Source organism: Myxocyprinus asiaticus, chromosome 14 (assembly GCF_019703515.2).
Source record: "Myxocyprinus asiaticus isolate MX2 ecotype Aquarium Trade chromosome 14, UBuf_Myxa_2, whole genome shotgun sequence".
NCBI lineage: Eukaryota > Metazoa > Chordata > Actinopteri > Cypriniformes > Catostomidae > Myxocyprinus > Myxocyprinus asiaticus.
Window position 1 is genome coordinate 5,560,925 of NC_059357.1, and position 26,228 is coordinate 5,587,152.

At 36.6% G+C, this 26,228-nt stretch overlaps 3 protein-coding genes across 7 annotated transcripts; 2 read left to right on the forward strand and 1 right to left on the reverse strand.

Annotated features, from left to right (window-relative positions):
* The first annotated feature begins 1,322 nt into the window (after positions 1-1,322).
* Positions 1,323-13,283, forward strand: fbxw9 (F-box and WD repeat domain containing 9). Of its 3 annotated transcripts, none has more exons than XM_051716838.1 (9): positions 1,323-1,614; positions 1,716-1,801; positions 1,940-2,109; positions 5,498-5,645; positions 5,834-6,689; positions 9,071-9,219; positions 9,314-9,514; positions 9,597-9,662; positions 9,961-13,283. In XM_051716838.1, exons 3-9 carry the CDS (start codon positions 1,991-1,993, stop codon positions 10,033-10,035), a joined length of 1,614 nt encoding a protein of 537 aa, XP_051572798.1. In that variant the 5' UTR covers positions 1,323-1,614; positions 1,716-1,801; positions 1,940-1,990; the 3' UTR covers positions 10,036-13,283. The 3 variants fall into 3 exon arrangements, with proteins under 3 accessions (XP_051572798.1, XP_051572796.1, XP_051572797.1); XM_051716836.1 differs by having other exon boundaries at positions 1,988-2,109; XM_051716837.1 differs by lacking the exon at positions 1,716-1,801 and having other exon boundaries at positions 1,988-2,109.
* gng14 (G protein subunit gamma 14) lies at positions 12,193-13,977 on the reverse strand. The gene is made up of 2 exons (XM_051716839.1): positions 13,886-13,977; positions 12,193-13,458 (listed from the first exon to the last, which is right to left on the reverse strand). Exons 1-2 carry the CDS (start codon positions 13,970-13,972, stop codon positions 13,333-13,335), a joined length of 213 nt encoding a protein of 70 aa, XP_051572799.1. The 5' UTR covers positions 13,973-13,977; the 3' UTR covers positions 12,193-13,332.
* Positions 13,978-20,005: 6,028 nt separating this feature from the next.
* dhps (deoxyhypusine synthase) lies at positions 20,006-25,898 on the forward strand. Of its 3 annotated transcripts, none has more exons than XM_051717064.1 (10): positions 20,006-20,028; positions 20,446-20,657; positions 22,076-22,237; positions 22,408-22,529; positions 22,613-22,709; positions 23,701-23,787; positions 23,903-24,008; positions 24,099-24,202; positions 24,295-24,420; positions 24,526-25,898. In XM_051717064.1, exons 2-10 carry the CDS (start codon positions 20,460-20,462, stop codon positions 24,619-24,621), a joined length of 1,098 nt encoding a protein of 365 aa, XP_051573024.1. In that variant the 5' UTR covers positions 20,006-20,028; positions 20,446-20,459; the 3' UTR covers positions 24,622-25,898. The 3 variants fall into 3 exon arrangements, with proteins under 3 accessions (XP_051573024.1, XP_051573023.1, XP_051573025.1); XM_051717063.1 differs by lacking the exon at positions 20,006-20,028 and adding an exon at positions 20,067-20,160; XM_051717065.1 differs by lacking the exons at positions 20,006-20,028; positions 20,446-20,657; positions 22,076-22,237 and having other exon boundaries at positions 22,436-22,529; positions 22,618-22,709.
* Positions 25,899-26,228: the final 330 nt, after the last annotated feature.

Consider the following 26,228-nt stretch of genomic DNA (forward strand, 5'->3'; position numbering starts at 1 on the left):
TTCACCGCTGTTCAAATGCACTTTGGATCGCATCATTTATATGTATAAATGTTTTCCATCTGAAAAGACTAAATATTAAATGAAACAAATGACAATAAAATGCGAAGTAATCTCTTCAGTAATCAAAATACTTTTTGAATGTAACTGTATTCTAATTACCAATGATTTAAACTGTAACTGTAGTGGAATACAGTTACTTATATTTTGTATTTTAAATACGTAATCCCGTTACATGTATTCCGTTACTCCCCAACACTGATTGTAGGCCTGTAATTGCATTCAACTTTGCTATAAAAACATGCTGTTAAAAAGTAAGGTATCTATGGTGATATCACACCACATGCATTTTTTTTTCAATGTTATAATACCATAACATGTCCCTCCTTCAGGATGCCAGAATATGAAATAACGGTTAAATAAATGGTTACATTTTTCCCCCAAGGGTATTCCTTGACCTGATCAGTGTTGGGTAAGTTACTCTAAAAAAGTAATTAATTACTAACTACTAACTACATCTTCTTCAGTGTAATTAGATTACTGTACTAATTACTCTGTGTGAAAAGTAATTGCATTACTTATTACTAATTACTTTCTAAAACACTTATCAACCTCGAACAGATGAACAATACAAGGATAGACATGAAGTTGTTATTTTAATTCTTTCAAATAAATCATATAAAATCAAATAAATTATTCATGAACTATCCAAAGAATTTAAGTGGGCAGCGTTAAATTAAAAAACATACATTTTAAAATCAGAAGTTCAATTTTGCTTTTAAATTAACACTATTGTTTTATATAGGATTGTTCTATAGTCTATACAGGATTTAACGCAATTACATCAGAAGTAACTGTAATTAAATGACTGAAAAATTAAGAGTAATCCCTTACTTTACTTTTTTCAAGGAAAAAGTAATTTCATTACATTAATTAATTACTTAGTAATCATTACACCTGACACTGGACCTGATACCCTTTAATACTTTTGTCTATAAAGGGGTTAATTAATATTGTTATATTTAGAAGGAAGTGGAAATTAGGAAATTAAGTGCATTATAATAAAAACAAGAAAACATTTTATTGCTAAATAGAATTTATTTATTTATTTATTTATTTTTTTTGTATGTGTGTGTGTGTGTGTGTGTGTGTGTGTGTGTGTGTGTGAAAGGGCCTATTGGGAAATGTTTCAAAACGACAAGTGATATGTTTGCAAAATAAATCGTTACGTTAATTTACATATTTATTTTTATTGTCATTCTGAGTTCTAAATATGACGACACACACGCTACGCTGATTCACCAATGACGTCATGAATGTGTGCCGGAAAAGTGTTGTTGACAATCGTCTGTTCTCTAGATGTTCTCTAATCATAATGGAAAACTTCGGACTCTTTGATATTATTTATTTCAGCTAAAATACCTTTGTCGGCTTTGACACCGATTTAACACCATCGCCAATCAAAATAACTGTGAAAACAAAATAAGCACATTGATGATGTTACAGTGAAATATCTATATCATCAATAATTCATGAAAACAACCGGATGGACCTGAAATGTGGATTGTTTACCCGTTCATTTCGCTTTTGAATAAAAGGCTTTTCGATTAAAAGAAGGTATGTGCCCGCCGAAATGTCCAAACATGTCTAATCATATTTACCTACATCATGCTTTCCTACTAACAATTCATAAATCACATTATATCATATTTAATTAGATATAAGCAGCTAAAAGTCGAAAGTTAGACATCTAACAACGGGCATCTGTGTGAATTCATCTGCTTCATCAATAACAGGACTCAGGGTATGATTTTTGCCATTTAATTCAATGTATGCTTCTGCACCACTATAGGGCTGGATCTATAGTAAATTTGAGTTTTTATCCTATGTTAGTAGTTTAGAGCATAATATTGCTATGTTAATGTGAATGTGCACTGAACAGAGTCATTAGGTAAATGATGTCAGCATCCTCTCTGCTCTTGCGGTTCAGTTGATGTCGAAGCCAAACGTCACCCTGGAGGACGAGGAGACAAAGAGATGCTCAGCTGGGACAGACTCAGAGGGACCACCTAACTTTAACTGTAATGACACCCCACGAGCCAAACCTGACAGGTCTGTACCCTCTAATTATACAGTGGCAAGAAAAAGTATGCATACCCTTTAAAACTTCCTGCATTTATGTATAAATTTGTCTTAAAATCTGGTTTGACCTTCATCTGCGTTACAATAATGAACAAACACAATAACACAATGTACAAGAATAAATTATTGTATTGTTCTTGTACATATTGAATACATCATTCCAACATTCACAATGTTGGTTGGAAAAAGTATGTGAACCCCTAGGCTAATGACGTCAGTAGTTGGCAAACCTGGCATGTACAGGTGCATCTCAATAAATTAGAATGTCGTGGAAAAGTTCATTTATTTCAGTAATTCAACTCAAATTGTGAAACTCGTGTATTAAATAAATTCAATGCACACAGACTGAAGTAGTTTAAGTCTTTGGTTCTTTTAATTGTGATGATTTTGGCTCACATTTAACAAAAACCCACCAATTCACTATCTCAAAAAATTAGAATATGGTGACATGCCAATCAGCTAATCAACTCAAAACACCTGCAAAGGTTTCCTGAGCCTTCAAAATGGTCTCTCAGTTTGGTTCACTAGGCTACACAATCATGGGGAAGACTGCTGATCTGACAGTTGTCCAGAAGACAATCATTGACACCCTTCACAAGGAGGGTAAGCCACAAACATTCATTGCCAAAGAAGCTGGCTGTTCACAGAGTGCTGTATCCAAGCATGTTAACAGAAAGTTGAGTGGAAGGAAAAAGTGTGGAAGAAAACGATGCACAACCAACCGAGAGAACTGCAGCCTTATGAGGATTGTCAAGCAAAATCGATTCAAGAATTTGGGTGAACTTCACAAGGAATGGACTGAGGCTGGGGTCAAGGCATCAAGAGCCACCACACACAGACGTGTCAAGGAATTTGGCTACAGTTGTTGTATTTCTCTTGTTAAGCCACCCCTGAACCACAGACAACGTCAGAGGTGTCTTACCTGGGCTAAGGAGAAGAAGAACTGGACTGTTGCCCAGTGGTCCAAAGTCCTCTTTTCAGATGAGAGCAAGTTTTGTATTTCATTTGGAAACCAAGGTCCTAGAGTCTGGAGGAAGGGTGGAGAAGCTCATAGCCCAAGTTGCTTGAAGTCCAGTGTTAAGTTTCCACAGTCTGTGATGATTTGGGGTGCAATGTCATCTGCTGGTGTTGGTCCATTGTGTTTTTTTGAAAACCAAAGTCACTGCACCCGTTTACCAAGAAAGTTTGGAGCATTTCATGCTTCCTTCTGCTGACCAGCTTTTTAAAGATGCTGATTTCATTTTCCATCAGGATTTGGCACCTGCCCACACTGCCAAAAGCACCAAAAGTTGGTTAAATGACCATGGTGTTGGTGTGCTTGACTGGCCAGCAAACTCACCAGACCTGAATCCCATAGAGAATCTATGGGGTATTGTCAAGAGGAAAATGAGAAACAAGAGACCAAAAAATGCAGATGAGCTGAAGGCCACTGTCAAAGAAACCTGGGCTTCCATACCACCTCAGCAATGCCACAAACTGATCACCTCCATGCCACGCCAAATTGAGGCAGTAATTAAAGCAAAAGGAGCCCCTACCAAGTATTGAGTACATATACAGTAAATGAACATACTTTCCAGAAGGCTAACAATTCACTAAAAATGTTTTTTTTATTGGTCTTATGATGTATTCTAATTTTTTGAGATAGTGAATTGGTGGGTTTTTGTTAAATGTGAGCCAAAATCATCATAAGTAAAAGAACCAAAGACTTAAACTACTTCAGTCTGTGTGCATTGAATTTATTTAATACACGAGTTTCACAATTTGAGTTGAATTACTGAAATAAATGAACTTTTCCACGACATTCTAATTTATTGAGATGCACCTGTAATTAATGAAACGAGATTGGAGGTGTGGGTTAGAGCTATTTTGGCTTATAAAAAGCACTCAAACATTAAGAAGCATTTGCTGACGTGGACCATGCCTCATAAAAATGAGACCTCAGAAGATCCTACGATCAAGAATTGTTGCTTTGCATAAAGCTGGAAAGGGTTACAAAGTTATCTCGAAGAGCTTCGATATTCATCTGTCCACAGTTAGAGAAATTGTCTATAAATGGAGATGATTTATTACTGTGGCTACTCTCCCTAGAAGTGTCCGTCCAGCCAAGATGACTCAAAGGGCACACCACAGAATGCTCAATGAGGTAAAAAAAAGAAAAGAAAAATAGAGTGACAGCTTAAGATTTGAAGGAATCATTGGATCTGGTTAACATCTCTGTTCATGAGTCTACGGCATGGAAAACATTAAACAGGCATTAAACAAGCCGCTGCTTTCCAACAAAAACTTTGCTGCATGCCTGAAGTTTGCCAAAGACCTCCTTGGCACTCCATACTCCACTGGAAAAAGGTTTTGTGGACTGATGAAACTAAGGTTGAATTGTTTGGGAAGAACATGCTGCACTATGTATGGCGTAAAAAAGACACCGCTTACCAATGTAAAAAATTATTTTTTATTGGGGCTGCTTTGCTGCTTTGGAGTCTGGACCACTTGCCATCATCGAGGGAAAAATTAATTCCAAAGTTTATCAAGATATCCTACAGGATAATGTCAGGGTGGCTGTGTGCCAGCTGAAGCTCAGTAGAAGTTGGGCGATGCAGCTGGACAATGACCCTAAACATAGAAGTAAATCCACTACAAAGTGGCTTCAAAAAAAGAAAATCCACCTTTTGGAGTGGCCCAGTCAGAGCCCAGACCTTATCCCAATAGAGATGCTGTTGACTGACCTCAAGAGAGCCGTTCACACCAGACATCCTACAGGGTTCCCGTGAATCCTTAAAAAGTCTTAAAATCAGTTTTTCAAAATTTAAGGTCTTAAAAAGTCTTAAGTATCTTAAGTGATACAACAAAAGTCCTAATTTTTATTTAAAGAGGTCTTAAATTTGGGAGCGGAAAGACAGGAATCGTTATATGACCTAATGTGATTATCAAACTTCAAAATAATAAGATTTAATTAAATAAATGCATGAGCTGCATCCTTCAGAGTGAAAATGTGGCACTGTTGTATTTTCTCCAAGCACGCGGGGGTTTCTGAGTGTTTCCAGCTGTTGCGGAGCAGTTCGCTCAGTTCGAACAGTTATTAAATCCAAGGGCTCACTTACTTTTTTTCCACAGCACTGTGAATGTTTATTGGGATGTGTTCAGTAAATACATGAAAGATTATAATTGTTTGTGTGTTGTTAGCTTAAGCACATTGTGTTTGTCTGTACTTGTGACCTTGATGCAGATGAGATCACATTTTGTGACCAATTAATGCAGAAAACCAGCTAATTCCAAAGGGTTCACATACTTTTTCTTGCAAATGTACATGTTTGCATACTTTAGTTAGACCTCTATGACTTCACAATATTTTCACCCACAGGTTGAAATTGGAACCATCCATCATTGCTACGGAGACGAGCCCCTCCCCTTCTAGTAATGGAACCAGCCTGCTGTCATTGCCATGGGAGATAGTGACCCAGATAGCCTCACACCTCCCGGCACAGTGTGTCATTAATGTTCTGCCAAAGGTAATACTTTGACAAATTACTTATTTGCCATATTTGTCATTTACGTTGTCATATCACATACGTAATTTGCATTATTTTGGTTATCTATTACCACGAAGAAATAAGAAAACTGCTGTTGCTTGGAAAGAACACACCACCAACGTACTGTATCCTTATGACATACCGTATGTCTCTTTTTCTATGCTTAGGTATGTCAGATGTTGGGAAGAGTTGGCGAGGACCGTTTGGTATGGCAGGTTCGAGCCCACAAACTCTCGGGCCCCGGAGCCTCTTTTCCTGTTGGGCCCAAGGAGGACTTTGATTGGTCCACTGCCTGCTTGGAAATGGAGCAGCTGATTGGCTCCTGGACTGGGCAAGAGGATCAGTTAGATGGACGGGAAGAGAGGGGGATACTTCATGAAGAACTTGCAGGGGCAGTTGGTGGAGTGAACGGTGAAGTGCAGGAAGCTGGGGGCAATGTGGAGGAGATGCAGGTGGATGTTGATCTGAATGGTGATGGAATGAGGGTTGACATGCAAGGAGATTCCAAGGAACCTCCCAAAAACATTGGAGAAAGAGAGGAGAGAGTTGAAGATGGAGCCCAGAATGACTCTAACAGTCTCCAGCAGTTGGATTCTGAGGGCACTTCATCCTCAAGCTCTTCTTCACCCTTGGAACGCATCATCCTCCCATCTGGCCACATTGCAGATGTGAATTGCGTTCTTCTGCTAGGTGGAGAGGGGGCGTTGTGTGCCTCCGGATCTAGGGACCGAAACGTGAACATTTGGGATCTTCGACAGGGTCCCAGAGGTGCGCTATTGCACACGTTAGGGGCGCCTGGTGTCATTAGTACCCATCGGGGCTGGGTGTGGTGTTTGGCATCGAGTGGACCTCTGCTGGCATCAGGGTCATTTGACAGCACCATCAGGCTCTGGGATCTTGAAGCAGAAGGAGCGGAGCAGGGACTCATCAAATGTAAAGCTGCTGTTTTGTGTCTGGCCTGTGAGAGAGACACGGTGCTGGCTGGGACACATGATCAGAAATTAAGCATCTTTGACACCCGAGGTGAGTGGCTCATGTGAGCAATTTTAAAGGAATAGCCACACCCAAAAATGTTTATTATTATTTACATCAATGTCATAATTTACTCACCCAAATCCTATGTCTTGCTTTCTTTTGCGGAGCACAAAATGAGATAGCGCTAAAAACAACGCAAATTCTCGCTTGAACACACGTGCATCTGTGAAAAGCTTCTCTCTTAGCGCTCATGAACGAGCAAAGGATGTCAAGATTTTCACTGCAAAATTTCTTACATTTTGGTTGTTTCTCACCAAAAACTATTGTATGCCTTCTAAAGACATGGAATATGATGTACAAGCCACACAGACTAATTTTGAGTCCTTTTTAACCCTTGTTTTGTGTTTGTTTGTGCTAACACCTTTTGTGTTCCCGGTCAAATATGACCAGCCCAATAAGATTGTTAATAAATCTCTCATATTGCATATATTATCTCAAGATATTGCATTAGGTTTTTTTGTCATCTACTTTTTTAGTAATTATGACAGGTTTTGTACATATTTAAAAAAAGTAAAAAATGTTATTGATAGAAGTATTCATTGAACTGAGCTCATACCGGGCTAGTGGGAGGCACTCCCTGCGGAAATATTTTTAAAATAATAATAATATTGTAATACATTAATAACCACTTAATTGATATAAACCAAGTAGGTGAAGTTTTAAAGCTTAGAATCTGGACTTTACAATGCATATAGCTGATTCATAAATATTGCTTTTTAATTTGCTGAAAAATTAGAACTGTTTTGTTCTCATAATCTGCAAATTTGTTATCGCAACAATTATATTCAGAGTTGGTAAAAACATAAAAAAGATGAGATAGCCATGTGTTATATATCGCTGGAAAGGTCAATGAACAAATTTGTTTTACTTCCTGAAACATACATATAACATAGAAATGTGTGTGTGTGTGTGTGCACGCACATGTCCAAGGTCTTTGTGTGTGCAAACACACATCCACATATGTGCTTATCTAAAGGATTGGGATGCTCCTGAACACTTCATATTTCTGTATCTATTCATTTCCAATGGCCGGTCATTTTTGACCGGGAACACAACAGGTGTAACAAAGTGAAATAAAACCATTAAAGTTTATGAAAATTATCTAAAAAAAATGTGTGTGTTCAGATGCCCTGTGTGAACAAAGTCATGGAATTTTATTCCAACTGGATTAAATAAACTAGAGTTTTCAGGTGAAAAAAAAAAAAGAAAGAAAAAAGAGTTAATCAGCCAGTTTTACCCGGAACAAAATGTTTGGGTTAAGTTTTAAAGTGAGAACTCTCATTTTATTGAAAAGACGGCTCGGGAAATCCCTTAAAATTTTCCTTTTGCGTTCTGCTTCAGAAAGAAAGTCACATGATTTTGGAATGACATGAGGGTGAGTAAACTATGACAAACTTTTCATTTTTGAGTGAACTTTTCCTTTAAGTCTTACACCTTTGTCTTTTTCAAGATTTTCACATATTATTTTGCTTCGAATGTTTTTTTAATTTTTTTTATTTCTCCCCTTTTTCTCCCAATTTGGAATGCCTAATTCCCAATGCGCTTTTAAGTCCTCGTGGTCGTGTAGTGGTTCGCCTCAGTCTGGGTGGCGGAGGACGAATCCCAGCTGCCTCTGCGTCTGAGATTGTCAACCCGTGCATCTTATCACGTGGCTCGTTGAGTGCGTTGCCACGGAGACATAGCGCGTGTGGAGGCTTCACGGCATCCACCGCGGCATCCACGCACAACTCACCACGCGCCCCACCGAGAACGAATCATGTTATAGGGACCACGAGGCGGTTACCCCATGTGACTGTACCCTCCCTAGCAACCGGGACAATTTTGTTGCTTAGGAGACCTGGCTGGAGTCACTCAGCATGCCCTGGGATTCGAACTAGTGAACTAGCGAACTCCAGGGGTGGTAGCCAGCGTCTTTTACCACAGAGCTACCCAGGCCCCCAAAATGTTATAATTTTTTGATTAACGATCAAAACATGGTTTGGTTCACGAGTTATAGCTCTTTATTGAAGGTTTATTTTTTTTATAAATGTCAATTTAGGAAATTAATGGGAAAAATATTTCCAGAACCAAGGCTGCCTAAAATATGCAATATTGCAGCGAGATTGACCAGTATTAACTTTTTTACTACCGATACAGATAATTTTTATGACCGATAACCGATATGCAGAACCGATATTTAATAATTGTTTTATTTATGCCTTTTTGCACAATGGTCACAATGGTTTTAGGCGCTATTCTTTACACCCCCCAACCCCCCTTAAGCAGAAAAGTATAAATATCGGTTAAAAACATCAGTAAAATGATCATCGGTCGATTTCTACCCTTACGGTCTGTAGTGTGTAAAATATATGTTTTTTTTTTTTGTATAGCTGCAGATCCATTGGTCAAGAGTCTTCATCTTCATAGTGATGCTGTGTTGTGCCTCACCTCCAATGACAACTACATCTTATCCGGCAGTAAAGACCAAACCATCGCTCTGTTTGACCGCAGGGCCGGGAAGCTTTTGCAGAAAGTCCAGGTATCCACACACCTGAGCTTGTTAAATCAAAATAAATGTTATCTGTACAAATGTAACAAGCTGCTGATGTGTCTTTCCCTTAAAATGTGTATAGCTGAACTCCTACCTGCTGTCGCTGTGCTACAGTGGTCGAGAGGTGTGGGCCGGGGATAACCGTGGACTCGTCCACACCTTCTCCATGCACAACAGTTCCCTCACACCCATATCCCAGTTTAACATCCACACTTCACTGGTCACAGGTGTACATTACTCTCCTGGTACTCTGTACACATGCTCCTCTGACCGCACCATCAAGGTAAGGCTTCCCGTCCCTTAAAAACTATTTTTGTTGTCCTTTTATCCAAGGTTTCTCTTTTACACATCTCTGTTTGATGCAGATTCACCTCCCATGTGCTCCACCCAAGACACTATGTACACTTCACCATCAGGCCGGGGTTAATGGGGTATGTTTACATTTGTTACATTAATTTATCTCGATATTATTTCATTATGTTGGCTTGAAAAAGCCAACATACTGTTCTACACTTTAGGCTTATTAGGGTTTTTCCTAAACAAATGCCAAAATTATTAAATGTAACTCCACCCTGCAAGTTTAAAGGGAAGTAAAGTTAACTGCATGTTTTCCATATCACACTCTGATATCTTATAAATAGTTCTGTTTAATGATACCAGTATTACTCTTATCTAGCAGTTATCTGCTTCAGATAAATAAAGGCTCATCAGGTTTCTCTATCTTCTCAGTTAAGCTTTGAGGCAGGAACGCTGGCCATCGCTTCTGGTGACATGAATGTAGAGGTTTGGAGACCCAGAACCTGAGGAGAAACCACCCAATCAGTTTGTCATCTCACAATGATGTCATACTGTACACTTCAAATCACTACTCTTTAACATTCTGGGAATTTATTGATGCATTATACTTTCATCTGTTGCTTTATTAAAAAAGGAAGTTATGTGGTAGCTGTCTGATACACTGAGACGTTTATTGTTTCTTATGTCTTGATCCTGCCATGGAAGAAATAATAAAAAAGGGTAATTCTGAATGTAGATCTTGCAAATGCGACTTTTTCTCGTAATTGCAGCTTTATGTTTGGTGATTACAAGATATAAATATGAGTAATTACTAGATTTAAAGTCGTAATTATTACAATTATAACTACTATTATTATTTTATCCCCTTTTCCCCCCAATTTGGCATGCCTAATTCCCAATGGTTTCTTATTCCTCTTATTCAAACGTAGCAAATATGAGAAATAAATACATAATTACGTGAAATAAAGTCACCATTTCAAGAAATAGTCACAATTACAGAAAAAAGTCACAAATACGGGACATAAAGTTGCAATTTTGAGGTATAAAATCACAATTACAAGAAATAAAGTTGTGATTTCAAAATATATAGCATTGCGATTTCAAGACAGAACATCACAATTTCGAGAAATAAAGTGCCAATTACAGAAATAAAGTCGCAATTACAGAATAAAGTCACAATTATGGGACATAAGTCTCAATTTTGAGATATAAAGTCAATTACTAGAAATATAGTTGCGATTTCGAGATGTAACATTGCGATTTTGAGATAGAACGTCACAATTTCGAGAAATAAAGTCAAAATTATGAGCCATAAAGTCGTGATATCTAGATATAATGTTGCAATTTCGAGAAATAAAGTCGCAATTACGGGAAATGAAGTCAGCATTTTTAGAAATAAAGTTGCAACTACAGAAAATAGTAGCAATTATGGGAGTCACGATTGCGAGAAAACAAGGTCACAATTACAGGAAACAAAGTCACAATTACAGGAAATAAAGTCACAATTACAGGAAACAAAGTCACAATTACAGGAAACAAAGTCACAATTACAGGAAACAAAGTCCAATTTTTGAGAAACAAAGTCACAATTACAGGAAATAAAGTCCAATTTTTGAGAAATAGTCACATTTACAGGAAATAAAGTCACAATTACAGGAAACAAAGTCACAATTACAGGAAACAAAGTCACAATTACAGGAAATAAAGTCACAATTACAGGAAACAAAGTCACAATTACAGGAAACAAAGTCACAATTACAGGAAATAAAGTCACAATTACAGGAAACAAAGTCACAATTACAGGAAATAAAGTCACAATTACAGGAAATAAAGTCCAATTTTTGAGAAACAAAGTCACAATTACAGGAAATAAAGTCCAATTTTTGAGAAATAGTCACATTTACAGGAAATAAAGTCACATTTTTGAGAAACAAAGTCACAATTACAGGAAATAAAGTCACAATTACAGGAAATAAAGTCCAATTTTTGAGAAACAAAGTCACAATTACAGGAAATAAAGTCACAATTACAGAAAATAAAGTCCAATTTTTGAGAAATAGTCACAATTACAGGAAATAAAGTCACATTTTTGAGAAACAAAGTCACAATTACAGGAAATAAAGTCACAATTACAGGAAATAAAGTCCAATTTTTGAGAAATAGTCACAATTACAGGAAATAAACTCACATTTTTGAGAAATAGTCACAATTACAGGAAATAAAGTCACATTTTTGAGAAACAAAGTCACAAATACAGGAAATAAAGTCAAATGTTTGAGAAATAAAGTCACAATTACAGGAAATAAAGTCACAATTACAGAAAATAGTCACAATTACAGGAAATAAAGTCAAATTTTTGAGAAATAGTCACAATTACAGGAAATAAAGTCACATTTTTGAGAAACAAAGTCACAAATACAGGAAATAAAGTCAAATGTTTGAGAAATAAAGTCACAATTACAGGAAATAAAGTCACAATTACAGAAAATAGTCACAATTACAGGAAATAAAGTCACAATTACAGAAAATAGTCACAATTACAGGAAATAAAGTCAAATTCTTGAGAAATAGTCACAATTACAGGAAATAAAGTCAAATTCTTGAGAAATAGTCACAATTACAGGAAATAGTCAATTGTTTTTAGAAACAAAGTCACAATTACAGGAAATAAAGTCACAATTACAGGAAATAAAGTCAAATTGTTTAGAAATGAAGTCACAATGACAGGAAATAAAGTCAACATTTTTAGAATTAAAGTGAAATGACAGGAAACGATATTACAGTTTTGCAATATAAAGTTGCAATTTCGAGAAATAAAGTCACAATTGTAGAAAAAAGTCGCAATTAGGCGAGTCGCAATTACAAGATATAAACGACATAAAGTTGCAATTATGAGAAATAGTCACATTGTGAGAAATAAAGTTGAGATATAAAGTCAGAATTAACTTTTTTATTAGATTTTTTTATTCCATGGCGGGATCAGGGCACTATAGTTCCTAAAAACACCAAATCTGACATTCCTTTTTTCTCATAATTCCACGCCATTCACTGTGATTGGCGACAGCACAGACAAAGTGCTAACATTTCAGTGCCTCATAAACTCAGTAACACCACAACTCTTGTCTTCTCAAACTGGTTTATTGTGTTTTTAATCTGACTTTGTGGGATCACAAAGTTATTTCTTGAAAGCTTAAAAAGATGAAGACTGAAGATTTTGTTAGAATTAATCATATACTTGAGAACACAACGCGACAAATAGAAAAGCACATCTATTGTAAAATACAGTAAAATAGTTACATGGGTACAAGAACAAGACCATTTGTAAAAAAAAAAAAAAAATATACAAATCACACCAGAAATAACACTGTTATCTTTCAAAGTTCATTTGGAAGTAAATTGTGTTTACAAATGTGCCACCATGCTTTCAAAATGTACTATATGATGCTCTATAAGTGGACATTTTAAGAACCTAACAAATTAAATACTAAATAGCCTAATTTAAAGCATACATATTTATTATTATTATTATTATTAATTATTTATAACTAATGCAGAGATATTGCTGATGTATTGTTTTGTGACTGACTGAACATCCTGTGATCAAAAGTCAATGTTGATTAAATGCCTATTTTGTTTCTTTTTAAATGCTTTATGAATGTACATTTTGATCATTAAAATGTAATGTAACACTGCAAATAAAAATGTCTCTTTGGGAAGCAAGACCAGCTTGGTAAAAGTCCAGCTTGGTAAAATTCCTTGATTGCAGTTTGTTTCTGTGTTCGTACAGTAGTTGTGACATGTTGTTCACAGCAGCACACATGTCTTCTTGTCTTTGAATGGGTTGGAGGAGGCAGCGATGCCGGTAAGCAGTGGATCACCTCTCCTGTGTTCCTGACAATACTGAACCAACTGCTCCGCTGCTGCAGAAATCTGATAGAGACATGCCAATATCTTTGAAATATTATACTTTGAAAAATTAATTTGATGCACCACAAGACTATTTAAGTAGTAGCTAAAAGGTCATTTTATATATCATGTATATTTTAAGTTAAAATCATGTTGGGGAAAAAATGTGTTCATGTCTGTCTTCTTTGTCAACTACTCAAATGCAGATTTGTTTTATGTACAGCTAATCTCAAACTCTTCTTATAGACCTTGTTTACAATGCAAAATTATTCATTTAAAAAAAAGTGCCAATGCTAACAAAATAAACACTAATATTTTTACTATACTGTTAATAAACATTATTACAGTGAAGAGGAGCCAATAAAAAATGCAGAGCTGTCACACAACATATACAGTATGAAATGTAACTAATCTTTCTGTATATTGTTATAGAGTTGTGAATAGATCTCACCTTGATCCTCTGTAGGTCTGTCTCCAGTCTCAGCTGCTCCACAGTTCTTCTGGCCTGAAGAACATTATTACTGCTGTAGACATCCATCACGGCTATGGGAGCTTCAGCCTCTTACCCTGAAAAACGTGCATATCAGACCCTGAACATAATATATGGTCACTGGTCTGCTTTACATATGTCGAGAAGAGCTGTGATTTTACCTCAGGAGTCCATTGAGTTTGTTCTAGAGAGTTGGGAATGTTCTTGTTTCAGTGAGATGTTGGAAGAGAAAGAGTGGGTACCCACTTTGTGTGGGTGTTTATATCTCAATGGACTTTTTAACCCCTCCAACACACACACACACACACACACACACACTCTGCTGGAGGCTTCAAAGTCTCTGTGATGTGTGAGTTCTGAGGTCACCTCAAGTGTGCCTCAAATGTCACGAAAGATCAACAGTGTTTGATTTATTGCTGGTGTTCATGAAACCTCTCTTGAATATATTTTTTTACATAGAGGCATTATCATCCTGGAATATGGGAACATTATAATGCACTAATAATGATCTCCTCAGTCCAGTCAGCTCTGTTGATGGCTTGAAGCCACAGCTGTCTACGAGAACCCTCAAAACAATTTTTCAACAACAGAATCCGATAAAAGTCTTGCAAAGTTTCTTTTAATGAATTACCCTGTAAAATCTCCACCTACCTCTAAAACACTGCAATTAGGGCTGCACGATTATGATGAAAATCATAAATGACGATTATTATTCCGTTGGAAATTGCAATTGCGATTATTCATTTAGATTAAAATACTTTTGGTGAGGCAACTGCATGCCATGTTCATGTAGGCCACACATCCAAAACAAGCAGAGAATCATTCCTGAATTGCTTTATTGCATAAAACAAGCGTTTTCAAATTTTCTTTACATTTTGAATAAATTATACACAAAAAAGTGTGCAACACAACAATACTATAATATGAGGTTGTCTTTTCTGATATGTTAATAGACTAATTTAAACACATTTTCTGATTGTCTATTGCATTCATGCACACAACGGACCAAAAATGTTGTAAATAGAAAATGTTGACACTACAGGAATAGATCTAAATTGAATGTAATGACACTTTTCACGATTCGTTAATTGCAGCAGCTGTAATTGTAATCTCGATTAATTGTGCAGCCCTAACTACAGTTGTTGAAAAATTAATGGAATGTGGTGTGGAATGTTGCAACAAAAACTGGCATTCTGCAATATTTACCTAAATAATATTATAAATGTCAGATGGCAGCGATCGGAGATTGATCATTCGCCGCTGACCACATGATATTGCTGATACACCTGATGTTATCAGAAGAGCTACGGCCCCGAATAAACCCCACCTGATCTATATGTATAAGAGATGTCATAACTTTACTTAATCAATTAGCAAAATTTTTGACAACATTTTTACATCTAGTTGAATCAGGGAGATTGGAAGGTAACTTTTAAACTCGCTTGGATCTTTGTCCTTTTTAAGAATCAGACTGATCTGAGTTTGTGTCATGGTTGGAGGAAGCTTTCTATTCTTTAATGATTCAGTATAAACTCCTAACAAAAGTGGAGCCAGTTCTGTAGCATAGGATCTAAAAAAATTCTGCGGCAAAACCATCTGACCCTGGAGCCTTGCCTGTAGGTAGGGACTTAATTACCTCGTCAAGCTCCTCCAAGGTTATCTCAGAATCAAGAGAGTTTTTTTGCTCAGTCTTCAGTTTAGGAAGATCTAATGGTTCCACAAAGTTTCTAATATCTTCATCAGTAGACGAAGACGCGGAACTATAAAGATCAAGATAGAACCCTTTAAAGGCATTGTTAATATCAATGGCTGAGGTAAAAATTTCACCACCGGCAGATTTCACTGAGGGAATGATAGAAAGAGCTTTAAATATCTAGCCAAAAGCTTCCCTGCTTAGTCCCCCGACTCAAAGTATGACTGTCTTGCCCTGAATAACCAAAACGCCACTTTCTGCGACAAAATAGTATTATATCTATATTTCAATTGGGTCAATTCTCTGAGGCCATCAGATGACATACAGTGTTTCAGCTCTGCCTCTGCACTTTTAATATTTCTTTCCAACTCCACAAGTTTTTGTGCTTTGGATTTTTTGGTGAATGAGGCATACTGTATGATCCGACCCCTAAGAACCACCTTAAGTGCCTCCCAAGCCACGCCCACAGAGGATACCGAGGACCAGTTAGTCTCCATATAAACATTGATTTCAGTCTTTAACATTTGTTGGATATCAGGATTTTGCAAAAGGGATACATTAAGGCGCCAACTATATGATTTCTTTTTCTCTACATGTGGCAACACCTCTGAACTCACCAGAGTGTGATCTGAGACTAAGATGTTTCCAACTGAGCAATCAACAACAGATAAAATGAGGGACTTAGATATCAAAAAAATCTATTCTAGAATAAATCTTATGGACTGATGAAAAAAATGTATAGTCTCTACCAGATGGGTTCAAAAGTCTCCAAATATCTGTAAGACCAAGATTTTTACACATCCTGTGAAGCATCACTGTTGCTCTAGGGGGTTTACACACTTTTGCTTCACTATGATCAAGGACTGAGTCCATCAAAAGATTAAAGTCTCCTCCCAATATTATATCACGAGGAGTGCCAGCGGCTTGCAACATCCCTTCAAGATCTATAAAAAAGCCCTGATCATCAGTGTTAGGTGTGTAAATATTAGCCAAAATCAACCTTTGCCCTTGAATTTCAGCTAAAACAATAATGAATCTTCCTAATTTATCATTAAACTGTTTGAGACATTTGAATTGTAAATGTTTATTTATCAATATAATGACTCCCCTGCTCTTACTTGAGCCAACACTAAAGAAAAGATGTCCACCCCATATCTTCCCAAATTTTTCAGCTTCCTGCGGAGAAACATGCATTTCTTGAAGAAACACTATATCATATTTCTTACGCTTAAGAAAAGAAATAACCTTCCTTCTTTTTATGGGGTGCCCCAACCCATTCACATTCCATGTGGAGAGAGACAATCCACTCATATTAACATTTGACATTTTGATATAATAGAAAAAATAAATTGTGTGCCAAAAACAAAATTATGAAGACAACATTTCAACATTAATGCAACAATAAAACCCCAAACTTCCCCCCGAACCAAACAAACAGAAAAAAGAAAAACTTGCGCATTAACCCCACGCACAACAGCGCCAACCAGCGTCAATACCTTCAAACTCAAAGAGTCCATGTACGCCTACGAGAGCCATCGCAACAACTTTGCCATCGGATTGCTCAATTTTGTCTCACAAATTTGTAAGGCAAAATTACATCAAATATTTTGTAAAACAAACCCCAGCCAATAGGCAGAATAAACACAAAGAACATGTAGACTCATTCACAGAACTGTCTCGAAGGTGTGTTCCTTCACAAAACAAATTCCAGCCAATATAAAGCTGTTCAGTTTCCTCGGTCAGACAAACAAATCTTCAGTGAGCCAGCTGATGAGTGCAGCAGATGACGTAATCATTCCAATGTCCCACGAAAATACTCCACAAATCATACTCCAGCCAACAGGAGGCATAAGCACAAGGAACTGATAGATTCATCCATAACTGTCCCGAAGTAGTGTTATTTAACAAAACAAGCTCCAACCTCTAGGCGGAACCAGCACAAAAGGAAACGAAACACGCATCCCGGTTCCTCGGATGGTCAAGATTCAATTCACTCTGAGGCCATATAAATGTTATAAACTTTATAAAAGACATCCTTTGTGTGGGCATGTAGATATTTTGCATTCATCCGTTCAATGTAAAAGTTATCTTCCGTCAATGCAAAAGTTTTTTAAGGAAAAGTGTAAATCCACAAAACAAAACAAACTCCAGCCGCTTGGTGGAGCCAATGCAAAACGAAACAAAAATGGCGCCCAGCTTCCTCCGAAAGCCAGAGTATGTACAGTGAGTCAATCCACTCACAAGAAAAACACCCAATGGTTACTCACCCATTGTTTAAATAAAAGACATTGCCTGATTGGGACATGTAAATACTTTGCTGCCGTCCTTGGTGTTTATTCTCAGTCTGGCCAGAAACATCAGAGCAAAAGTCTTCCGCTGATGTAAGAGTTTCTTGCATTCCTTAAACTGATCGCGTTTCTCTCTTGTCGAGTTTGCAAAGTCCGGGAAAAAGAAAATATTGTAATTCTTCCAAGAAAGCTTTCTTTTGCTCCTCGCCTGGCGCAACACGAGATCTTTATCGGATGATCTCAGAAATCTGGCCAGAATCAATCGGGGCCTATCTCCAGCTTGTGGCCTGTTATGTCGAGCAGACTCGGGAAAAGCTCATCTAGGAATTTCACCACATCTCTGCCCTCCTCATGCTCAGGAATTCCAACAATTCGAATGTTATTCCTGTGGCTTCTATTCTCAAGATCTTCAAGCTTTTCAAGAACACGTTCCAAATCAACTTTGGTCGCGGGTGGATTAGCGGCTAATTCCCTCTCTGATGACTCCAAATAATCGATTCGTTTTTCAACATCTGTCACTCTTGTAACTATCTCATAGAATTTTATATCCCACGCCGCAATCGATCGACGTATTACAGCGAGATCCTCCAAACCGCAAGTACCTTCGTCAACATCACCGACATGTTGGACAGTTGACGATGGATTCCTTCTCCCATCGCGCCATTCAAATCGAGTCCCCGGTCCACAGGCCTGTCTGGGCTTTCATCCTGAACACGTAAGTGTCTTTTAAAGTCTCCAGAGCCTGAGGATTTTGACTTCTTTGCTATGTTTACCTCAAACAGCAAATGCGTAACTGGGTGTATCAAATTTCACCAGATTATATCATGAAAATAATTAAAAAAATTAGCAAAGTGCGCAGAGCTGTATCTCACACGTCTGCCTTCTCATGGCTTCACGTCACTTCTCCAAAAGCTGAAATTCTTGAAAAAATAAATGTTGGCATGAGTTGTGCTGAATAATAATTTATTATTATTTACATTTACATTTACATTATTCATTTGGCAGACGCTTTTATCCAAAGCGACTTACAAGAGAGGAAAACATAAGCGAATCATCTTAGGAGACAGTGGTATGAAAAGTGCTGTATTACAAAGTATCACTAGCATCATAATAGTATTCAAAACAGAATAAAGTGCAACAGAAATTTGTTTTTTAATTAAAAAAAAAAAAATTTTTAATGACTGGTTAAGTGCTCAAGGAAAATATGTTTTTAGTCGTTTTTTGAAGACAGAGAGTGAGTCAGCTTCATGGATGGAGTTGGGAAGGTCGTTCCACCAACGTGGTATGATGAAGCTGAAAGTCCGGGAAAGTGTTTTGGTGCCTCTTTGTGTTGGTACGACAAGGTGACATTCCTTAGCCGACCGCAGGCTTCTAGTGGGCGCGTAGCTCTGCAGAAATGATTTTAGGTATGCTGGAGCAGACCCAGTGATTGTTCTGTATGCCAGCATCAGAGCCTTGAATTTGATACGTGCATCAACCGGCAGCCAGTGGAGAGAGACAAGGAGTGGTGTAACATGCACTCTCTTTGGTTCATTAAAGACCAGATGTGCTGCTGCATTCTGGATCATTTGCAGGGGTCTAACTGCACATGCAGGGAGGCCTGCAATGAGAGTGTTACAGTAGTCCAGTCTAGTTATGACAAGTGACTGAACAAGAAGTTGTGTGGCGTGTTCAGAGAGGAAGGGTCTTATCTTCCTGATATTGTAGAGTGTAAATCTACATGATCTTGCGGTCTTTGAGATGTGGTCTGTGAAATTTAGTCTGTTGTCGATGGTTACCCCTAGATTTCTGACCGATTTGGAAGGCGTTACTGTAGTTGCACCCAGCTGCACGGTGATGTTGTGATCAACAGCAGGGTTGGCTGGAAAGACAAAGAGTTCAGTCTTGGCTGGGTTGAGTTGCAGGTGGTGCTCCTTCATCCAGGCCGAGATGTCCGCCAGGCATGCAGAAATTCGAGTAGTCACTGTGGTGTCGTTGGGCTGGAAAGACAAGTAGAGTTGCGTGTCATCAGCGTAGCAGTGGTAAGAGAAACCATGTGCCTGAATGATGTGTCCCAGTGATGTTGTGTATATAGAGAAGATCCACTTTAATGAGATCCACTTTAAACTATATTAACAAGCCGGGTATTAAATACATATTAGTTTAAGAGATTGCCCCCGGAAAAATAAGATGTTTATTTTAAATGGACGATATAAAACTTGATTCATTTTTGACAGTGAGGTTAAATATCAGTACTTGCTCTGCTGGGGTCTCTAGTATGCTTTTTATGTCATTTTCATCACACAGACATAATTAGTTGGAAAGAACTGTTGCAGAAAACGTCTTTAACGCTTGTGTTAACAATATAATTTTCTGTGGTAGCACCATGGTATTCTTTGGAGTACCATGTAATGGTTCAGTACTATGGCATGTATCAAAATACCATGGTATTACCATCTTATGCCATCACTTTACCATGGCATCCCCCTAGTACTTTTTGTAAGGGAGGAGTTTGTATTATAACCTGTTCTTACTGACACTTGTGTACATTTATGTTGTAGTTCTAGATCAGGTGATGATGGCACATCAGGCTCCCTCTGTGGCAAGGGACGCAGTGTTGAAGGAGAGCTGCCCTCTGCCAGAGGACATGACCCGGATTAAAGGTTATGACTTCAATCAGGGTGTGAACCACAAAGCCCTGCTGCAGTCCTACCTCACCACAGGCTTCCAGGCCAGTAGCTTTGCCCTGGCCGTGCAGGAGATCAATAAAATGGTGAGTGATTTTGCTAAATAAAACAAACTACGGTGTGCTTGGATTTCACTCTTTATAATACAGAAGTATCATAAATGTTTATATATTTTCACAGGTATTTATTCATATTAATATTATTAAATATTAATGACACTGATAAATGTAGCATGTATATGTTATCCTATTGTTAACCCTTTAAGCTCGGATGGGTCAGAGAGAAAATATTAATAACTACAGTCTTGACCAACACAATATAGATAACGTTTTAGAGCTTAGAAGTTCAACTTTACAATGCATTTAGGCATTATGACCAAAACTAAACAAGTGCTTTGAAATTTGCAGACAAATCAGAAGTGTTCCATTTGATAATTTATTAAAAAAAATTGCACTGTACATATTGTTGTAATCAGCAGAAACATCAGACTCATCAAATAGCCATGTGTCATGTGTTATTGGAAAGCTCTCAAAGAGCAGAATACAACCAGCCTATCTGTTTTACTCACAGCCAAAAATATAGCCAGTAATAGCTAAGCATATGTCTTTGACATTTATGTTGGTGTTGGTTATATGCCGCATTTATGCTTATAACTTATCGAAAAATAAACGGAACAAAGTATCACATACCATTACTTAGAAGAGATTATCTTCCAAACGAGCCCATACTCAAGGTAATCGGATGCAGAGATCATTAGATAATCCACACGAAGCACAATGTTACGTATGGCCGCCAGGAGATGGCGCCAAGTACATGACACAGACTCAATTATGACTCAAATGACACAGAATGAAATTCATTCTGTGAAATCTTATAACTAAAATCATGTCTGCATGCTGTACAAACCTTTAGTCATTGTTGTGTTTGCATGTGTAATTAGTTCTTAAGTACAATTATTATGTTTTATTTGTTAAGAGATGTTTTTGGACACTAGGATAAATTATTTTTGTAATGCTATAACTTTTGATTGCTTTTTCGTATCAACACAATATTTTTCCCATATACAGTTGACATGATTGGGAACAAAACAAAAGCAGTTTTTCGGAGCCATCTTATTTACACCCCCGAGATATATAATGTCAAATAAGAAAAATAGTAAAATTTTGGCTCAATTGTTTTGTGTTATTTTTCAGCAGAATCTCAGGCTGATAGTCTCAGAATGTATCATTATCTATATCATTTAAAAAATTGAAACGTTTTCTTTACAATGATACCAAACACTTGTCCCTCTTTGTTTTTTTTTTTGTTTGTTTGTTTGTTTTGTCAAGTTATAAGCCTTTATTTTTGGGTATACTTGTATATGATGTTTGTAAAGCCACATAAAAATCGACATCAAAATCTTAGCTCTTATCTCCTTTTGAGTCTCATCTTTTAGCTTTTTGCAATGGACAATATGAAACTGACTACTGTTGGTTATGCTCTGATGTCTCTGTGTTTGGAGCAGATAGAGAGGCGTTTGGAGCCGTTGAAGGAGGAGCAGGTGGGACATGAGTGCAGAGATTCTAATCAGTCTGCTTCCGAGTGCACCATCTTCCTGGGCTACACCTCCAACCTGATCAGCTCAGGTGTGCGAGAGAGTATTCGCTACCTCGCACAGCACAAAATGGTACGACCAGACCGGTGACTTTGTTTGCAGCACTATTATTTTGCTCGTTTTATGCAAATGTTTTGCATTTGTCTCTGATTTGGAATGGTTTTCTCTTTTCTAATATAGCATTGTTTTTGTTCTTCTATAATGTAACTAATAAACGCTTGTTTATTTGAATGTTTTTGTAGGTAGATGTGATAGTAACCACAGCAGGAGGGATTGAAGAGGACCTTATAAAATGTTTAGCACCCACTTATCTTGGAGAGTTCAGTCTCAAAGGCAAAGCACTACGACAGCAAGGCATTAATAGGCAGGAGAACAGTTCCTGGTTAGATCTGTGTAATGTTTTTAGCATTCTGTGAATGAATATATATTTATAACTTTTTGTCACAGAATAGGTAATCTCCTGGTACCAAATGATAATTACTGTAAGTTTGAAGACTGGCTGATGCCTATTCTGGACCAAATGGTTCTGGAACAGAAAATAGAGGTGAGAAGTTTGATACCATTTTCATGTAAAAAAAAAATAATAATTTTGTTTTGATTTTTGTTTAGTTTTTCGTTTTGATTAGTTTCTGTTTTACATTTTATTTTTGTGTTTAATTTGTATTATGTTTTGTTTTTGACTTATTTTTTGTTAGGTTAGGTTTTGATCTGTTTTGAGTGGTGTTTCATTTGTTTTTTTGTTTTATTTAGTTTTTTAATTGAATTGATTTTTCTTTTTTTCTTTTTTGCATATTGTCTTTTTTATTGCGATTTTGTGTTTATTGATAGTGCAATCAATACGTAATCATGCAGTAATTGTTTTTTGTTTTTGTTTTGTTTTTATTTTGATTTTTGTTATAAATGTTTTTAATTTTTTTTTTCTCGTTTTGTTTTTTTTGTTTTGTTTTAGACTCATTTTTTGTTTGGTTTTGTTTTGTTTGTTTTTCCTCCCAGGATTTGTGTTGAAATTTTTACATTTTTTATTTTTATTGATATTTTATGAGTGAGATAAAACTATATTAATATCTTTATTATATTAATATCTTGATTATATTTTATATCAATTTAAATGTGTTTATTGATAGAGCAATCAATATGTAATCATGCAGTAATTTTTATTTTTTTTACATTTTGTGTTTTTATTTTTTTTATTTTGTGTTTTATTTAATTTTTATTTTGTTTCTTTAGTTTTTTCATTTTGTGTTTTGGTTTGTTTAATTTTTGGTTTAAATTTGGTTTGGTTTTATATATATATATAATATTATTATTATTATTATTATCATTTTTATTTATTTTTTTGGTTTTGTTCTTTGTTTTTTCCAGGACTTGTGTTGAAAATTTTAAACTGTTTTTCAATTATATTTTATAGGTGAGATTAAATGTGTTTATTGATAGTGCACTCAATATTTAATCATGTAGTCAGATATTTGGCTCATTTTTTGAGGTTTTATTTTGTGAATGAGTATGTGAAATATTGTTGAATGTTTGTACATCAGGGCACACACTGGACACCCTCGAAAATGATCCACCGACTCGGCAAAGAAATCAACAATCCAGATTCTGTTTATTACTGGGCCTATAAGGTATTTAATTAAAGCCATACAAGTCACACCTAACAATCATTTCTCAAATGTAGCATCTCTTAATGGATAAAAAAAAAAACAATCATCAAAAACAACATTCAATCTTGTTTTTCAGAATGACATCCCTGTGTTTAGCCCCGCCATCACTGACGGCTCATTGGGTGATATGATCTATTTCCACTCCTACAAGAACCCTGGACTTGTGCTTGACATTGTGGAGGGTGAGTTGCTCAAGATTTGGTATGAACAGAGTCTGGAGATCTTTTACAGTCAGGATGGAAATTTCATTATGGTAATTTTGGATTCTGCAGATATTCGTAGTTTAAACAGTAAAGCCGTGTTTGCCAAGAGCACAGGGATGATTATTCTCGGAGGAGGTCTCGTCAAACATCATATCGCCAATGCTAATCTCATGGTAATCTCATGGACACAGAAGAAATTTCAATGATTTTAAAATTAAAAATAAAATGTTAATCACTGTTCTCATCTTTTTTTTGTCACTCTCAGAGGAATGGAGCAGATTTTGCGGTGTTTGTCAACACTGGTCAGGAGTTTGATGGCTCAGACTCGGGGGCCAGACCGGATGAAGCTGTTTCTTGGGGAAAGATCCGCATGGATGCCACACCTGTAAAAGTAAGATTCTTTATGACTCCTTAGTGAACATGTCCAAAGTTAATGTGATGAACTACAACGATACGTTGATGATCTGGTTAACTGTGTCGTTGTGTTTCTCTGAAGGTATATGCAGACGCCTCTATAGTATTTCCACTCTTAGTAGCTGAAACGTTTGCACACAACGCCAACAGACTGATCAAGGAAAAGAAGAGTGACTGATGGTGCTTTTCTATTATGAACCTCTCAAGCGCCCTCTGTCTTTTCCTGTTTGCTTGTATATCTGACTAACTCATTTGAATGCGCCATCTAAATTCATGACATCATGTTTAACTTTTCTGTCTAAACAAGCATGGCATCCTTGTTTTTATTATAATATATATAGTGTTAACATGCTCTTAGTGTGATAAAATCAATTGCAAGTCTAATATATATATATTTATATATGATATGATAATCAACATGATGCCACAAATGCTCTCGATTGAGCTTAACTTGAACTTAATATGTACTGAATGCAGAATATTCTTTTAAGGCCACGAGAGGGCGGTTGTGTCTCACTACCTACAGCTGCTACCAAATGAACTTTTATATGCTTCAGTTATTCACAAGAGGCTCTGTTGATTTATTTCACTTGGCCATGACTGTATAAACAGTTTGATTGGTGCAAGAAATTATAAAGATTTATAGTCTATTTAGCTGTTCTGTTAAAAAATTTGTTGTCAAGATGTTAATGGCATGAACTGAAATAGCATATGCTCGACTATAGTACAAAGTGTGCAAATCAAGCATTTTGACCTAATTGTTAATGGTATTTTGGCCCTGTCAGCATAGTCTCATATTTCCTTTCAGACAGTGATTGTGAGTTTACAACATGCACGCAAAGTGTGTCATTGTCTTCCCTTGTTTTTGTTTTTTTACTCCTATTTTGCTATCAATAAATGTTATCCTAGAGCTCTTCCTGATACAGGTCAGATTGCAGCTTTGTGGATGTCAGTTTTCAGGGTTTTGTGTCATAAATGAGATAACCTGATTAGATTTTGTATGAGCAATGATTTTGCCTAACTGACACTTTTAAATATGCAAATTTGTGTTGATGGGGTTAGTTTTATAGAAAGAACTGTTTAATGTGCTTAAAGCGTTAGTTCAACCATAAATAACAATTCTGTAAAATAATTTGCTCAACCTTCAAATGTTGTTCCAAACCCGTGTGACTTTCTTTTTCTGTGGAACACAAAAGGAAATGTTTGGCAAAATATTAGCTTCAGTCAGCTTTCATTTTCCATGCAATGAAAGTGAATGGTGACTGAGGCTGTCCCTAACATTCAGCCTCATAAATAATGTCATGTGGGTTTTGAATGACATGGGAGTGATTAAATGATGACATTTTTGGGTGAAGTGTCCCTTTAACTTATTTCAAGGCAGGATAAAATACATGCCATATTTCCTACATTCTATTAGTCCTCTGTGCATTTGTAAAAGGTGCATGTTGAAATTAAATGATGAAACTATTGAAACTATAATTTAAATTATATTTTTATATATGTATGTATGTGTACGTGTGTATATACGTTTGTACATGTTTATATACGCATATATGTGTACGTGTGTATATACGCATATATGCGTACGTGTGTATATACGCATGAATGTGTACGTGTATATACCCATGTATGTGTGCGTGTGTATATACGTATGTACAGTATGTGTACGTGTGTATTTACGCATGAACGTGTGTATATATGTATGTGTACGTGTGTATATACGTGTGTATATATGTGTACGTGTGTATATATGTGTTTGTGTGTATATATATATGTATGTGTACG